We start from the raw sequence: 17,616 nt of genomic DNA on the forward strand, positions 1-17,616 counted from the left end.
AGAGAAGGAAGGAATCTGTAAACAAAGTAAAGCAGAAAACACAAATAACTGTGTAAGAGGAGGTTAGAATGAAGGACAAGAGAAGGAAGTGGATGTTGAATTAAGAGGCTTTGTCTTTGTTTTATTTTCTGTCATCTAATAATTGCGAACACCAAAGAGAGAAATCAGAGTGGAGCCAACTGTCAGATTGTTGATTTCAAATCAGAAAGAAAACACGAATCATTGGTATTATTCTCTTCTCCGAGTGTCAAGGTTTCACCCTCCGACACCAACAGACCCTGGAAACTGGGAAAGTGTCATTTCTATAAAGTCACTTTGTTGCACCTGGAGAACTTTTTATCTTGTTATAAATACCAGAGGTTTGGATCTAGTTCTGCCTCCTGGTGGCCCTCAGGGTTCGATCCTGGGCCCGGAAACACTTGTTCGGATGTTTTGCCACCAGGTCTGTTGAGTAGCTGGTGAAGAACTTTACGACTTCTCACGATCTTCAGCAGATGTGGCCAGATGTTGACATTTTGCATTTTTAAGAAGAATTTTGTTCGTGTTGACTTAAAAAACCAACTCACTCTACAGATGAAGATGATATCGTGTGAAGAACAGTGATTCATGGACTCTGCTGATCTTACTGCTCAGTTTGGTGGATTGAGATCTCATCCAACTCAAACATGAGTTCTTACCCAACATCTGAAAAGAATCTGGTTGAGATTAAGCTTCTGAAACATTTGCATTTCTATTTGAAAGTGTTCTATGTAGTCGTCCACTGGTCTGTGCTTCACCGTAGTGCACTTCCTCTTCCTCTTCCTCTTCCTCTTCCTCTTCCTCTTCCTCTTCCTCTTCCTCTTCCTCTTCCTCTTCCTCTTCCTCTTCCTCTTCCTCTTCCTCTTCCTCTTCCTCTTCCTCTTCCTCTTCCTCTTCCTCTTCCTCTTCCTCTTGAGTCGTGACTGAACATCGGCGTTAATAGTAAATAGTTTCCTTCTGACTAGTACTCATGTTGTCTGAGACTTGGCTGCAGATCCAGGGTTCGGCATCAATGAGGCGTTCAAGTCCTCATCAGAACGTGTTGGATTAATTTGTGTTATTTCACTTTCTGCTGAGCTCACCTGAACGAAGTCGATCAATCTGAGCAGAAGATCATCGCTCGTTCTTCTGTTGAATCAGAGGTAGAATAGATTTATTGATTTCAGGAGGATCTCCATTAGTTGATGTCTTCATCAGCCTTCCTCCCTGTGGGCTTCATTAAAAAGCTGAAAACATGACAGAAGCAAAGACACTAAAAGACAAACACCGATCTCACTGTAACTGTCTTTTCATCTCGTCCCCGAACTCTCGGAGGAAGAAGAGAAAGCTGTCGCAAGATTTTTAATCAGGACCTGGTGAAATAAAGAAATAAAAAAGTCCAAAGACACGAGAGTTTCATTTTCACTTTGAGTTCCGAGGTTACACTTCTAAAAGTTTTAGTTATTACTGTCTCTGTTTGATTTAGTCTTTTGCTGTGAAGCCCTTTGTCACGTCTCCTGCAGAAAGGAGCTTGTACAGCAGATAAACTCGACTTCTCTTTCCTGCATCACGCAGCAGCTGCAGCTCCTTCTCCAGCTGCACTGAATCTCTGCTTCTCTGTGAGGTTCCGTTGGTGAAGCAGCTTTTCCTCCAGCGTCGATTCACACTGACAGAATCCATTTCTCTTACTTGGACACTTCCATTAGGGGAGAAGGGAAAATGTGTCGCACATTTATTTCCGTCATTAAAAAAGTAAACTTCATTTCACTGTAGGAATCGGCAAAGTTTATCTGTTGCTGGGTTTTTTTTAATTCACAGAAACTGGATCTCTGCAAAGTTTCAGTTTGACAGAAAATGTGTCTGTTGAAATAAGGACGTGAATCTCTGGTGTTCGGACTTTATGAGTAAACATAGAGAGGACGATGGTTTTATTTTATAATGTCTCTCGTTATGTTTCTGTGAGGGACAGAGGAGGAATCTTATATTAATCAAATCTTAAAATATGAACAAATACCTTTAAATATAATAATATTTCTCCTTGTTTGTTAATTTTAGAAACCTAACTGTCGTGGTTGCTGTTTCTTTTGTTTATTTGAAAGAAATCCTCTTGTTTGTGAACATAAAATGAAAAATCTATGCCGGCGTTTCTCGGAGCGTTAATAAATTTCCCCTGAGACTCGTCCGTGTTGAAACACTTCCTGTACAGCTTGTCATTTCACTCCTGCTCCTCAACATGCCTGTCACATGTTGTTTTCCACGCCTGGTCATACGTGTCAGCATCAATCTGTCGCTGGCGTCACTCAGCCGAGCGAGCAGCGAAGCGAGGAGCCATCAGTCAGCTGCAGGTAGACTGTTCCCGTCGGATCGAAACAGGAAGTGGCTCGCTGTCAGTCGTCACGGCGAGCGCACAATCGGTTCGGAGTCGAGAAAAGACAGAAGTGATCAGTGAGCAAACACCAGAACCTGCTGCTGACAAACGAGAGGAATCCGCTGTGATGACGGAGGAACGTTAACAGGACGGAAGTCGACTTGAAGTCGCACATTCACCACGAGAGAAGAAACGACCTCTCGGTGAAAACACGAGTTTGGACGTGAACCAGAAGAGATTACGAGAACGACCTGTGTTCCAGTTCATCAGATGGAATCGTCCACATTATAAAAACCTGCTTCTTCCTCCTTCGCTCTTCATCAACTAGTTCAGTTAGTGAGTTGATTTTTATTGCGGTTAACTGAGTTGAATTCAGTTACACTTTGTGCGTTTCTCCAGATAAATGTCCTATTTTTCTTTTTATTAAACAGCAGCAGAAACAGTGGGAAGCTTTAACTGGAGCATCAGCGGCTCATAATGCCAGAGTGCTCATTACACACACACACACATACACACACACTCACACACACACACACACACACACAGACACACAGACACACACACACACACACACGATCCCCAAATGCATCCAGAGGAATAGAAGCAGGAGCTTCACCCGCAGGCTGCGATGCTGCAAATTTATTCACTTTTGTAGGATAATTGAATTTTTCCTTCATAGTAGGCTGATTCCATAGGGAGTGAGTGAGTGTGTGTCTCTCTCTGTGTGTGTGTGTGTGTGTGTGTGTGTGTGTGTGTGTGTGTGTGTGTGTGTGTGTGTGTGTGTGGTTGAACAGATGTCTTTGTGAGGACCACTCTGAGCCTACGACCTGCAGAGTGGGGACGTTCTGATCGGTTTGAGGGTTTAGACCTGGTCTTAGGTTTATTAGATTTAGGTTAAAGGATTTAGTTGTGGTGGTTAAAGTCAGGTCAGAGGCTTGGGAAGGTTTTATGCCAATGAGTGTCGTCACTTTGTAGAAGTACGTGTGTGTCTGTGTGTGTGTCTGTGTGTGTGTGTGTGTGTGTGTGTGTGTGTGTGCTCTTTTTTTCCTCTGGACTATTAATACTCGGCTGCTTGGCGTTTCTCTCGCTGTGAGATTACTTCACTGCTAATTCGGTCTTTTCTCAGATCTGATCTGCAGGTTTCTCAGGTTTTATTCTTTATTAATTAATAGATTTTATTTCCCGGTGTGTTGATGTTATTTACAGTCGGAACGACGGCTGCTTCCTGCTGAGGGTCACCGGGTTCGGGCTCAGCTTCCAGTTCGATGCGTGTGAGTTAACTTCAAGCGACAGGCGTAAACAGAAAGACTTTAAACCTGCAGCATTAGTGATTGTTTGATGCATGGAAAACAACATTGACAGGTGTGTGAGTCGGCTGCTGTGACAGCGAATCCACCAGAGTCACGTCTCTGTCTCCGCTGAAACATTAAAGGGACAAACAGCGAGTGTCTTCTGAACAATCTGGAGCTTATTACAGTCGTTGTGTCCATCACTTCCATCAGAAGTGATCACCAGGCTTCAGCTGCTGGTTTGAGAAATGTTACGATCTTCCCCAAAATAATATGAGGAGGAAGAAGAGTTTAGTCCAGGTTTCAAATGGATAATTTGTAATAGAAGTTCTGAAGTTCTAATGTTGAGTATAAATTTACTTTTTAATAGTTACGTTAAGAAAACCGACTCAAATCCCTGCCCAGAGACTTAATGGCCTCCTGAGACTGGATGAAGACCATGTAGTGACTGGACCTGACTCCCCCAGCGTCCAGGCAGAGACCAAATTAGACTCAGGTGACCACGTGGAGTCGTTAATGGCCTCAGGTGTCCACACACAGACCATAATAGACCTCCTCATGTCAACGTAGAAACATTAACGCACCTTCTTGTCCATTTAGAGACGATAATGATCTCTGGGGTGCAGGTTTGGAGACAGTAATGGCTTCCCAGGCCTCAGCGTGGAGAAGGAATGGTAATCGTCTCCCCGGCGTCCAGGACTCACGTGTTCACCTGAGAGGAATTATGAAACTCAGACGAGGGAACTCCACAATAAGAAGCTCATTATTTCCCACTTTATTTTTATTCGCTCTGGACACTTTTTCCCTTTCAACCATTTATTAAATTCTGCCCCAGAACATTGACTGAATGTTTCCTGCAGAGCGAGCGTGAGGACGACAGCTCGTCCATATGAACGTTAATAACTCTGGAATATGTTGAAGTCGCCGGAGTCTCGCTGGTAATTCATCTCCGTAAACGAGACAAAAGAAACAAAGTCGTTTGTTCACACTCCTTGTTTACAGAACAACTGCCTCCGCCTGCATGATATTAATAAAGTGAGATCTAGTTTTTATGAAAAATAAATAAAATTAAAATAAGAAACGAGAGGAGAGAGAGTTTCCCTGTTAAGCAGATGCAGATGTTCTGCGGCTGCCAGCTCTGATCCAGCCACAGTTTGTGTATTCAGGTCAGTTTGTGCATTCAAAGCAAACACAAACCATGTTCCTCTGCATCTTTAATGACCCCTCTCTCTGTTTCACACACACACAAACACATTCAGCCTCAACACACACACACACACACACACACACACACACACACACACACACACACACACACACACACACACACACCAGGGTGCAGTGGTCAAATATTTATGGTCAGGAGAAGCTGCTGTGTTATTGTACTTGATATAGCTGTGGGCGGTTTCTATTGCAGCAGCTTTGGTTCATTCTCAGCCGTTGCTCTCAAATACAAAACGCTACAAATAAAAACTTTACTCCGAGTCTTTCTGCTCCGGAGCCGCAGCGTCGGTTTGATTTCTCTGATCTTCAGCCAAGAGCGTTTTTTATTTTTTCCCGTATTAACTCGTCCACCTGACGCTAAAGAGCCAGATTAACGCTGCTTGCTGCTAATTAATCAGATGTGAGGACAGTTGTCCTCCTGAGCTGCGACCTGGCAGACGGACGCGGAGCAGGAAACACAGATGCTGCTCGTGGAGTCGATGGAAGTAAACAAACATCGGGTCAGAGCCGGCGGCTCCGCGGCGCCGCTTCACGCTGAGAATCCACCGGCAGCGACAATGACACACTTACCCAAAATCACACAGATGTTAAATATGTGAGCTGAAATCTGGAGAGATATTCCTGTGTGATGGAAAACACGGTGGTTTGGGTTTTTTAATCAGAAACTTGTAGCTTGACGATATCAGCATGAAGAGAAAAAGCTTTTTATTACTGTCAAGCAACATAGGATGGTGAAATTAAATAAGTATATTTGAAATCTTGCACAATATGTCTGTGTCTGACTACTATGTAAATATAAGAAACCTTACAGAAATGTGTAATCTTAATTAATTTATGATTTATTTGATTAAAGAAGAAGAGAATGAGATAAAGAATCAGAACCAGACTTTCAGTGCCAGACTGACCAAAACAAAAATAACCAGAATACCAGTTCCCTGAATATGTCTTCACCTTTTTCAAGATCAGTCAATAATTATCTTGGAAATCAGGGAAAATGTATTAAATATTATCTCACAATGTGAAAATAATATATACAAGAGCCACGCAACATTGAAAGAGTTCCTTCTTGTTCCATCCGTCCACCAGGTTTCATGTAAATCTCTTCAGTAGTTTGTGTGTGATCCTGCTGACAAACACACAAACACACAAACACACAAACACACAAACACACAAACACACAAACACACAAACACACAAACACACAAACACACAAACACACAAACCAACAGTCATGGGTGAGAACATTGATAATTCAGGTTTGATCCCTGAATCTAAAACCCTGGTCACACTCGAGCTGCTGCAGCTTCGGCCGGTGGAACCTTCATTGCGTCTCATCGTTATCCAGCTCCACCGCCGCCGCCGTTTCTCCTGCTGCGGCGGCGGCGGCGGCCATCTTGACAGGTTCAGATCCTGTGCAGCTGCTTGTTGATCAGCTGCGAGGAAGTTGAAGCTTTAATTTGACCTGAATTAACAAAGTGATTGAGCAGCAGGAGAGATGTGAGCGTCAGGTGAAGCTACAGGAGAGAGAGAGACGCTGAAGAAAAGACGTGAGTTCAGACTTCAGAGGAAATATAAAGTCGTCAGATTTCATATCACGTTTCAGGATGTTACTGTGCTCTCAGAGAAAGGAAGGAGGAAGTGAGTGGGATCACAGGGAGGAAACAGGAAAGGAGGAAATCAATTTAAACATAACATTATGTGAACATACGTTATTATATTGTAAATGTGTTGTAACAACAATGATGGAGGAAGGAAGAGAGAGAAGAATAGAACAGATATCATTTCTTCTTCTTCAGAACAAGAATAATCTCAGTCGCTCTTTTTCTGCCTGTTTGATTTTTGTTGCATCTTCAGAAAAGTCAGACGGTGAGTGTGTGTGTGTTTGTGTGTGTGTGTGTGTGTGTGTGTGTGTGTGTGTGTGGGGGGGGTGTTTGGCATCTGAGAGCATCGACCGTGGATGTTTGAAATAAGAAAAAAAAACAAATGATTTTGATCTTCCTCGTTCTCTCCTGCTAATTAGTGAAAGAGCGAGTGACATTTAAATATCTAATATCCTCCTCTTTCTTTCTTTCTTTCTTTCTCTTTTCTTTTCTCGCTCTTTCTCCTTTTCCTTCATTTTCTGCCAAACCCCAGGCCCCCCTCTTTTCTTCTTCTCCTCCACTCTCATCCCCCTCCTCCCTCTCTTCCTCCCTCTCTTCCTCGCTCGCCCCTCCTCCCCTCGGCCCTCCTTTCCCAGCTCTGTGTCGATTAATTAATTGCCGGCTAATTTAATTTCTCAAAAAGTAATAACTTGTTTAAGCATGAATAAAGACTGACAAGGCAAAGTTCTAATCTGCCCAAAGTTTAATTAGAGCCGGCAAGGTTTCCACACAGAGGCAGACGGGGGGGGTCAGAGCGAGAGAGAGAGAGAGAGAGAGAGAGAGAGAGAGAGAGAGAGAGAGAGAGAGAGAGAGAAAGGAAATACAAGTACCTGGATTAGAGCGGCAGCTGCCTCCGTCTCTTAGTTAATTTTTGATTTATTTATTACTTCTGCCACGGAGGTGACTGTTCGTTCGCTGGATTATTCAAATCTCTATTTCCATGAGACTCTATTTCTATGAGGTGTAACTGTCTAGTTTGATGGTTTCAACTTTATGGACAAAAGCAAAATATTGGATTTAATAAGTCATTTGATAACAGTGAAGCTATTGAACAATTCAACGCAGCTTCACGACACAATGACGTTAATATGTAAGAGTCAGATGTTTAACCTCGAAACAAAAAAAACACAAATGTAAAAACTGCCGACAAAATATTTACTGGGTTTGAAGTTTTAAATTCAACTTGACGTTGGTCAGAATTAAATCTGAAGTGTGTTTATACTTCGGAACGTAAACATATTTAGATTTGAACAGAAAAATAAATCATGAGCTGCTGCAGCCACGAGATCACATGAGGAAAACTTTGATCTGTGGAATATCTGTGGAGATATTTCACTTAGTATCCGAGCGGCGAACAGACTGAACCCAGAGGGGAACACGCAGGTTTCATCTGGAGGAATCATGAAAAGCATCGGTGCAGACGGAGGAGCTGAAGGTGTTTGTGTTGTGATGATTCTGTCGTTGTCGCTGATGATCTCGGACGTTCCGATGAATCGTTGAATTACCAGAGTCGTCAGGTTAGAAAGTGAGGTTTGGAAAACAGGTTTTAAACTGATGATTGTAAAATCTTAATAGGAACAGAGAGTGAGGAACAAACTGACACACAAAGATCACTGTGAGCTGGTGGAACGTGTGTGTGTTTGTGTGCGTGTGTGTGTGTGTGTGTGTGTGTGTGTGTGTGTGTGTGTGTTTGATTGGATGCATCATTGAAGTGAGAACTGTGCAACCATGAATACAGATGGAGGTTTGCAACGTGGTGTGTTTGCATTACTGTGTGGCTTTGTGTGTCTCCATCACACACACACACACAAACACACACACACACACACACACACACAGAATGATACTGTGGTTGTTTCATAACAACATATTAAACACATATTGTCTGAATGACGTTTGCAGGTCAAAGAACAAAGAAGAAACCTTTGACTAATCTGTCCTGCTCTCTGATTGGCTGGTTCTCCCCGATTCATCTCATTATTTAACCTACTTTACATAATCATGCAGCCGGAGCAGGAAAGTGTCATGACTGAATTTTATCAGATCATGGACGACGAAACCTTTGCATCTATTTTCCATTTGAAGGGAAAGGGAGATAAACCCTGATTGGTTTAAAGCAGGTTATGACCCAAAACACTCCCATGATGCATCAGGAGATAAGTCGGCTACATCCTGTTTAAATCATCGTCCTGATGCAGCGACTTTTCCCTTCGTCATTAAACATAATACAATGGATTCAAACTGGATTCAAACTGGATTCAAACTGGATTCAAACTGGATTCAAACTGGATTCAAACTGGATTCAAACTGGATTCAAACTGGATTCAAACTGGATTGTTCTACACCTCTTTCGTCTAGAAAACCACGATTGTTAGTAAAACTCTGACGTCTTCACCTTCTTTAAATGAGTCTAAATCGGTGACTTGTTTCTGACGTGTCCTGGTGTGTGTGGGCTGCTGGCGGCGCCACAGATTGCGGCGAGGGGGGGGGAAGCAGCAGCAGCTCGCTCGCTTCCTCCTGGACGTGTTGGAGCGTTCACAGCCGCCGCACCTCCTTCCTCTCCTCTATTGTTCCTATAAGATAAATTGGAGCCATTGTCATCGACGGAGAAAAAGGCGTTAATTGAAGGTTGTTCCTGCTGCAGCTTTTACTGCAACACACACACACACACACACACACACACACAGACAGACACACACACACACACACGCTTCACAGTAATTAAACACATTAACACTTCAAGCAGAAGCAGAAAAAAAAGAGAAGCTTTCTTTTGTGTACATTTGCTTCCAGTTATCAGCGAGGACTGAGCAGAGAGGATTTAGTATATCTCTACGAGAGTAAAGTGATGGAGAAGAAGAGGAGGAGGAAGAGGAGGAGGAGGAGGAGGAGGAGGGGAAGAAGAGGAAGAGGAGAGCCAATCCACCCGGGCTCTCTCCTCCAGTTGACAGTGTAAAATGTCAGATACTCATCTGGAAATTATTTCCATTTCATCCCACTGACATCTCCCCGAGTGGGGACTCTGGAATCTAATTAGTTTGACCGGGAAGCGGTGACCAAGGTAGCGGAGTGTATTATGCAGAGAGAGAGGCCGACCGGGCGAGCGAGGGTCCCCGGGGTTAACTGGAACTCAGGAGTGTAGATGAGGGGGTGGGGGGGGCGGTGGGAGAGAGGAACTCAGGAGGGCGACTCCATCTGAAGAAAGCCGTGACTAATGGAGGGAACCTTGGATTCGGCGTAATGGCTAGAGAGAGAGAGAGAGGGGGGGGGCAGATAGCTCCTCCTCCTCTCGGGGGTTCACCCAGAACTTTTCAAACTTCTGATGAGAAATCTGAAGGAACAACACCAGCAGTTTTAAGTCCTGACAGAGTAAGAAAGTATAAGATAATACACTAAACAATATAATGATTAATCTGTAATATGTCCTCCTCCTTACTGTCATACCACAAACCACCACTAGGGTGAATCATCTAAACTCCTCCAATGAACCTCAGTGGAAGTTAATTCCATCTGAGAGAAATCCTGCAGCTGCCATGTTGTCCTGTGAGGTGATAAACACTTAGACACCAGAGGACACGTCATTAAAATCCATAGAATCTATCGTCTGCCACGAGTTCACACATTGAACTTTATGGAAATATAACCAATAACTATAGATTTAGTTTGTGTACACGTTGTGATGTTGAATTAACGGTCGTAGAGGAGAGAAAGTGAAGAGGTCACAGGAATCATTCGCTTCGTCCTCATTACCGGACGACAGGAATATCTACACACCTCCTCTTCCTCTTTGTGTCTCGACAACTCAACTGTTGATGGATTATTAATGTTCAAAACAAATAAATCTGCATAAATCACCTTCAGTCGTCACGTGAAGTTTGTGATGAGAGTCAGAGCAGGAAAAAACCGCTGAGTCAGCGTCGGATCAACCTTCACAGCGTCTTTGATGAAGATCTGGGGCGAGGGCGAGAGGAGGCGGAGCCACCGTCAGAGGAAGCCCCCACCCCTCCTTCTCCCACCATGCTCTCCAATTAGCTTCATCTCCGATCGGAGCCAATTAGCTCTTGTTCTTAACGAGGATGGAACTCCAGCCTCGTTAGAGCCACAGATCACTTCTGGTCCGAACACGAGGTCACGCCCACATTCACCGTGCCGCTGATGCACATTAAGATTCTATATTCAGAAGTGGTATTAATGATCGTATATACCACACAGATTCTGTACAAACACACTGTTGATTATGAAAACATAACAAACATCTTTGTGTTGACACGTCTATAAATACACACAACTACAGAGACACAGGTTCTCACTCGTGAATCTTTCCTGCTTCTGAACTCGCTCCAGTTTTAATTGAAGCTATATTTAAAGTTTGTGAAAACTCAGCGAACAATAGTTTTGTTTCCTTATCTCTTTATTTATTACTTTTCTTGTATATTTGTACAGTACAATATGTGACACACATAACTGACATATGTTTGAGAAGAGCTGCATATTCCCGGTTGATGTGACGTGCGTGCTTTGTGATCACGTGTCACCGCGGCGGCAGCGACTGAACGCCAACTTCCTGTTTGTTCTCGTTCTCACGCTCGTAAACGTCACCCGTTCAAAGACGGGTCCCAGGAGACAGACGCTCCACTCTGACACGTGTCAGGAGCTCGTCAGTGACGAGCAGCAACAGATGGAGACTCGAGCGTGAGACTGAGCTGAGGACGGGGGGGCACAGAGGAGACGATTCTCCACAAACAGGATCCTGGAGCTCTTTCAAAGTAAAAGTCTCCCAGAATGAAACAGTTTATTCTGATTGAGATGTTTACAGGAGGATTTTAAACTTCCTGTTCGAGACGTGGAGATAATCTACAGGATCTCGTGTGCTTCAATGTGAGGTTCAATAATTAACACATTTACTCAGAATTCTCTTATTGGATGGATTAGATTCTGACACCCCCCCCCCTTAGGACTGGGTGAAGATCTCACTTGTTGATCTCCTGTGTTCTTCTTCCTGCTCGTGCCCCAGGATCTCTGCAGCCTCGGGGCAGTTTGGGGCAGAAGACTTCACCTGATTTATTTTCTGTGAACAATGAAGACAGCAAATTTCATGGAAATGACTTTTTTGCTCTGAAAAGATTTTGTGAAATAACAGATATTCAGAAAAAGAAAAAAGCTTTTCCTAGAAACATCCGCCCTCCGCCCTCATGTTGGTGCAGGAGCCTTCGAAAGAGAAGAATAAATCAATGTATAAACAAATATTACTCATATTAGGAGAAGAGGCGGGGACTCTTCATCGCTCCTCATCATATTAGAGACACAACATGTGTGAGTCAATCATGACCTCAGTTCGTAGACTATAATTAAAGATGGAGGACGTGCAGTGAGGATCATAAACTCCGCCTCCTCCATAAGTGAATGAGATATGGAACAAAAAACAATATCTGGAATCAACTGTTGGTAGAAATGAAAATGTCAGAGGTCGAATGTGGTGGTTGTTGACCAGTGAACTTCAACTGGGCGGCTGAGGCCATTTGTGCGTCCTTGTTGTTGCTGCGTTGTGTTGCAGTGAGTTGTGTTGCAGTGAGTTGTGTTGCTGTGAGGTGTGTTACAGTGAGTTGTGTTGCAGTGAGTTGTGTTGCAGTGAGTTGTGTTGCAGTGAGTTGTGTTGCAGTGAGTTGTGTTGCAGTGAGTTGTGTTGCAGTGAGTTGTGTTGCAGTGAGTTGTGTTGCAGTGAGGTGTGTTGCAGTGAGGTGTGTTGCTGTGAGTTGTGTTGCAGTGAGGTGTGTTGCTGTGAGTTGTGTTGCAGTGAGGTGTGTTGCTGTGAGTTGTGTTGCAGTGAGGTGTGTTGCTGTGAGGTGTGTTGCTGTGAGTTGTGTTGCAGTGAGTTGAGTTACAGTGAGTTGTGTTGCTGTGAGTTGTGTTGCAGTGAGTTGTGTTGCAGTGAGGTGTGTTGCAGTGAGTTGAGTTACAGTGAGTCGAGTTACAGTGAGTTGTGTTACAGTGTGTTGTGTTGCAGTGAGGTGTGTTGCAGTGAGTTGAGTTGCAGTGAGTTGTGTTGCAGTGAGTTGTTTTGCTGCGTTGTGTTGCAGTGAGTTGTGTTACAGTGAGTTGTGTTACAGTGTGTTGAGTTGCTGCGTTGTGTTGCTGCGTTGTGTTGCAGTGAGTTGTGTTGCAGTGTGTTGTGTTACAGTGTGTTGTGTTGCAGTGAGTTGTGTTACAGTGAGTTGTGTTGCAGTGAGGTGTGTTGCAGTGTGTTGTGTTACAGTGAGTTGTGTTGCAGTGAGTTGTGTTGCAGTGAGTTGTGTTACAGTGAGTTGTGTTGCAGTGAGTTGTGTTGTTGCAGTGAGGTGTGTTGCAGTGAGTTGTGTTACAGTGAGTTGTGTTGCAGTGAGTTGTGTTGCAGTGAGTTGTGTTGCAGTGTGTTGTGTTACAGTGAGTTGTGTTGCAGTGTGTTGTGTTACAGTGAGTTGTGTTGCAGTGAGTTGTGTTACAGTGAGTTGTGTTCAGCCGAGCTCCGAGGCGCCGGCTGCTGACACCAGGTCCAGAATGAAAAGCACTTTATTAAACAGCCACTCGCACATGACTTCACATTTTGTGCAAGCACATTGCTTTTGCATGGGAAGTGCTTAAAAACCAAAATCCACGGCGAAGGCGGCGGCCGTGAGAATGTGGCGAGCGGAATTTAAAAGAAGTTTAAAAAAGAGCGAGCGTGCGGTCACGACTCAGCATCGGCGGGATTAGAACGAGCTCGTCAACCTGCAAACAGACAGAACAGCCGACTGCAGCTGCTTGAGCAAAAAAAACCCAGGCAATGAATTTCAATTATGCATGAAGCGAAAGGCATTTTGGGGAATAAACGCCGTTCCCCCACGAGGACCGCCCCCCCCCCTCGCCAGTCTCCTGTATCAAAGAATGATCTAATGTCACGCACGGAAGAGGAAAGGTTACTTTCTGCATAACCATTGATATTTCTGCTTCCATCTCTCTGACCTTTTTACATTCTGAGCTGTGATTTCTTTTTTAAACGTCCGTCCGTCCACCGGCTCGTCTCATTGGCTCAGAGGAGATCATGTGACAGGACCCGGAGGTTAGAAACATGAACGTTCACACGTCTGGAGAAACAAACATCGTCTCCATCCGTCATCTTCCTTCGTGTCGTTTCCTGCAGGTGAAGAAAAAAGCAGTTCACGTTGTTTTTTTTTTTCCTTAATTCAGATCTGAAACTCTTCTGGTTTCTTGATGAATTCAAACATGAACGTTTTTGGTTTCTGAGTTTTTGCCGTTTTCATAAAGAATCTTCACTTTGTTCCGACACAGATTTAATTCATCTCCGTTTCCTCGGTGACATCACGAGTGATCTCGTCTCTCTTCTCTTCACTCGACCGTCTGGAACAAGTTTGTTCTTCTCATCCTGGATTTCTGTGTTCGGGACATTTCCACGGATGATATACGAGTCACAGAAAAGAGACGTTCTTAAATTTACATTTAGCTTTCTCTGAAATTTAAATTCGAAATTGAGATAGTTTTCAACTGATTCAGTTTCTATAAAACTAAAACTATGAAACACCTGCAGCTCGATTCTATGGTTTTTAAACAATCCACAGAAAACGACTTCTTTCCTTTGATTATTTTTCTGTTCTCTTAAATTTACATTTAGCGTTTTCTGAAATTTAAATTCTAAAGTTGAGATAGTTTTCAACTGATTCATTTTCTTTGATCAGACTCAACTTCTCTCAGATGAGATCATGTGACAGAACCTGGAGGTTAGAAACGTGAACCTTCACACCTCTGGAGAAACAAACATCTTCTCATCTTTTTTTTCCTTAATTCAGATCTGAAACTTCTTCTGGTTTCTTGATGAATTCAAACATGAAGGTTTTTGGTTTCTGAGTTTTTGCCGTTTTCACAAAGAATCTTCACTTTGTTCAGACACAGATTTAATTCATCTCCGTTTCCTCGGTGACGTCACGAGTGAACTCGTCTCTCTTCTCTTCACTCGACCGTCTGGAACGAGTTTGTTCTTCTCATCCTGGATTTCTGTGTTCGGGACATTTCCACGGATGATATACGAGTCACAGAAAAGAGACGTTCTTAAATTTACATTTAGCTTTCTCTGAAATTTAAATTCGAAATTGAGATAGTTTTCAACTGATTCAGTTTCTATAAAACTAAAACTATGAGACACCTGCAGCTGGATTCTATGGTTTTTAAAGAATCCACAGAAAACGACTTCTTTCCTTTGATTATTTTTCTGTTCTCTTAAATTTACATTTAGCTTTCTATGAAATTTAAATTCGAAAGTTGAGAAAGTTTTCAACTGATTCATTTTCTTTGATCAGACTCAACTTCTCTCAGATGAGATCATGTGACAGGACCTGGAGGTTAGAAACCTGAACCTTCAAACCTCTGGAGAAACAAACATCTTCTCATCTTTTTTTTCCTTAATTCAGATCTGAAACTCTTCTGGTTTCTTGATGAATTCAAACATGAACGTTTTTGGTTTCTGAGTTTTTGGCGTTTTCACAAAGAATCTTCACTTTGTTCACTCGTCTCTCTTCTCTTCACTCGACCGTCTGGAACAAGTTTGTTCTTCTCATCCTGGATTTCTGTGTTCGGGACATTTCCACTGATGACGTACGAGTCACAGAAAAGAGACGTTTCTATAAAACTAAAACTATGAGACACCTGCAGCTCGATTCTATGGTTTTTAAAGAATCCACAGAAAACGACTTCTTTCCTTTGATTATTTTTCTGTTCTCTTAAATTTACATTTAGCGTTTTCTGAAATTTAAATTCGAAAGTTGAGATTAATTTTCTTTGATCAGACTCAACTTCTCTCAGATGAGAACATGTGACAGAACCCAGAGGTGAGAAACCTGCAGAACATTCACACCTGGACATAAAAACATCGTCTCTATCTGTCATCTTCCTTCGTGTCGTTTCCTGCAGGTGAAGAAAAAAGCAGTTCACGTTGTTTATCCCTTAATTGGCTGTTTGTGCATCATAATTAGCTTCTTAACGAACCTTTTTTCCCGCTTCCTCACATCAAACTGATCCTGTTTCATGCTCTCAACGTTCCTGGCACTTTGTGAACTATTAGCGACTTTAAAAATACACAGCCAGCTTTAATTAATTTCTCTCCAATGGAGGGAGCCGTGTGTGTGGATAACGGGATAATGACAGTTTGAATCAGCGTCTCTGCTGCCAGCAGCTGATCTGTGACACAGGTTCAGGTTTGTTGGTTTTTAAGGAAACAAAAGCAACATTTACACTCAGATATTTGCACCGACGCCTGCGACTGGAAACATTTATCTGTCTGCTGTCGATTCCTGTTTCATTCCAGACTTTATCATCGCAGAGGAAATTGTTTTTTTTCGCGAAGCAGTGAACAAAACCCACAAAGCACGAACAAGCACTCGTCTGCAAGGAAACTCCTAATGACACAGATAATAACGACTCATTCAAAACACAGAAAAAGGGAAAGAAGATCAAATTAAATCACTGAGAAACTCATCTGGAAAATGAGTGAAATACAAACCAACAAAGAAGGTTTATAATAAAAGTGATAAAGGGAAATGCAGACGTGTGCGAGGACACAAACACAAACACAAACACAAACACAAACCCTGAGTTCCACGTGTGAGTTCATCTCCAGATTCATCACCATATTAACCCCAGAAGAAGAAACGTAACCTCAGGTGACCCCTCAGGACCTCTGGTGACCTCTGACCTCGCTGTTTGCTTTACCTGAGGCCGAGAGAGTTTCTCCTGAGTGTGTGTGTGTGTGTGTGGGTGTGTGTTTCCAATTTGAAGACTTGTCAACTTTCACTCAGTCTAAAGTCTAAATCACAGACTGTTTCTCCGATTCTTACTTTTTATCGTTATCATTTTTCTGATCATGTGACTCGTGTATTTAGAAAATTAATCTCGTACTTATGAAGCGACTGAGACTTTTCATCCTCTCCATCTTTAAGTTTCTTCTTTCGTTTTTACTTTTTTGTTTCAACATTAAAACTATAAGAACTTTATTTAATGATCATGCGTTGAATGTTTGTGATGCTTATTGTTTGAGTCATATTTTTAAGTGTGAATTTAATCTTTCAGTTAATCTCATTTATATTTAACTGAAATTTAGTGAATATGAATAAATTAAAATGGTCAGTAACGAAACATCAGTCTTTATTAAAGTATGATTGTAATTCTGATCCAGATCTGAAACTTTTCTGGTTTCTTCATGAATTCAATCATGAACGTTTTTGTTTTCTGAGTTTTTGCTGTTTTCATCACCAGATTCATCACCATATCCACCGCCCCCCCCCCCCCCCGGTGCTGTCCCCTGTAACTCACCCTCCTCCCTCTGTTTCTCTCTCTCTCTCCCCTCAGACCTGAGGCCCCTCCCCGACGTGGCGATGACCGGTAACTGCACGCACGAGTGCACCGAGTTCGGCCACTCCGACTCCTGCTGGATGCCCGGCCAGCCGTCGCCCACCCGCAAGGTGGCCAAGAACGCCCCCCCGCTCGCCACCTTCGTGCCTTACCAGGAGATGGACGGGCCGGAGACGCTGATGGCCAACGGCAGCCCCAAGCCGCTGATGACGGAGGAGCGCGGCACGGGCAGCGGCGGCGGCGGCGGAGGCGGTGGTTCCAAAGTGGCCAACATGCGCTTCATGACCCCCTACAGCAGTGCCTACCCCGGGGGGGGCGGAGACTCGTCTGGGAAGGACTGCGGCCTGGAGGAGATCCCGCTGAGCCAGGCGGTGGAGTTCCACTCGGCGACCACGCCCACCGGCCAGACCGCCAAGAGGGAGATCTACCTGTGAGGGGGCGCCGCTCTCCACCTGAAGACCCCCCGGACCACCCGCCTGTACTCCCCTGGTCATCCCCCGACGCTGCTCGCCCCCGCCCGCCCCCCCCCCCCACCTCCTCACTGTCGCCCCCTGTGCCTACTTCTCGCCGTGCCGCAGCACCGACGCCCCCTTCTTCCTTTTTATAACTGCATCCACTGTACAAGGCTTTAGACCCCGCCCACCTCGCCCACTGCCACGCCCATTGCCGCCGCCCACCTCCAGACACCAATCAAATGTAAAATAGATTTAATTCAAATCGACTG

General features: G+C 43.8%; 1 protein-coding gene across 1 annotated transcript in view; it reads left to right on the top strand.

Annotated features, from left to right (window-relative positions):
* LOC133011301 (protocadherin-1-like) overlaps positions 1–17,326 on the top strand; it is a 182,002-nt gene extending 164,676 nt beyond the window's left edge. Inside the window, exon 5 of the mRNA XM_061078997.1 lies at positions 16,890–17,326. Within this exon, the coding sequence (XP_060934980.1) occupies positions 16,890–17,326 (437 nt within the window). The remainder of the gene's footprint in view (positions 1–16,889) is intronic.
* The last annotated feature ends 290 nt before the right edge of the window (positions 17,327–17,616 follow it).

This window comes from Limanda limanda, chromosome 10 (genome assembly GCF_963576545.1).
Source record: "Limanda limanda chromosome 10, fLimLim1.1, whole genome shotgun sequence".
Classification (NCBI taxonomy): Eukaryota; Metazoa; Chordata; class Actinopteri; order Pleuronectiformes; family Pleuronectidae; genus Limanda; species Limanda limanda.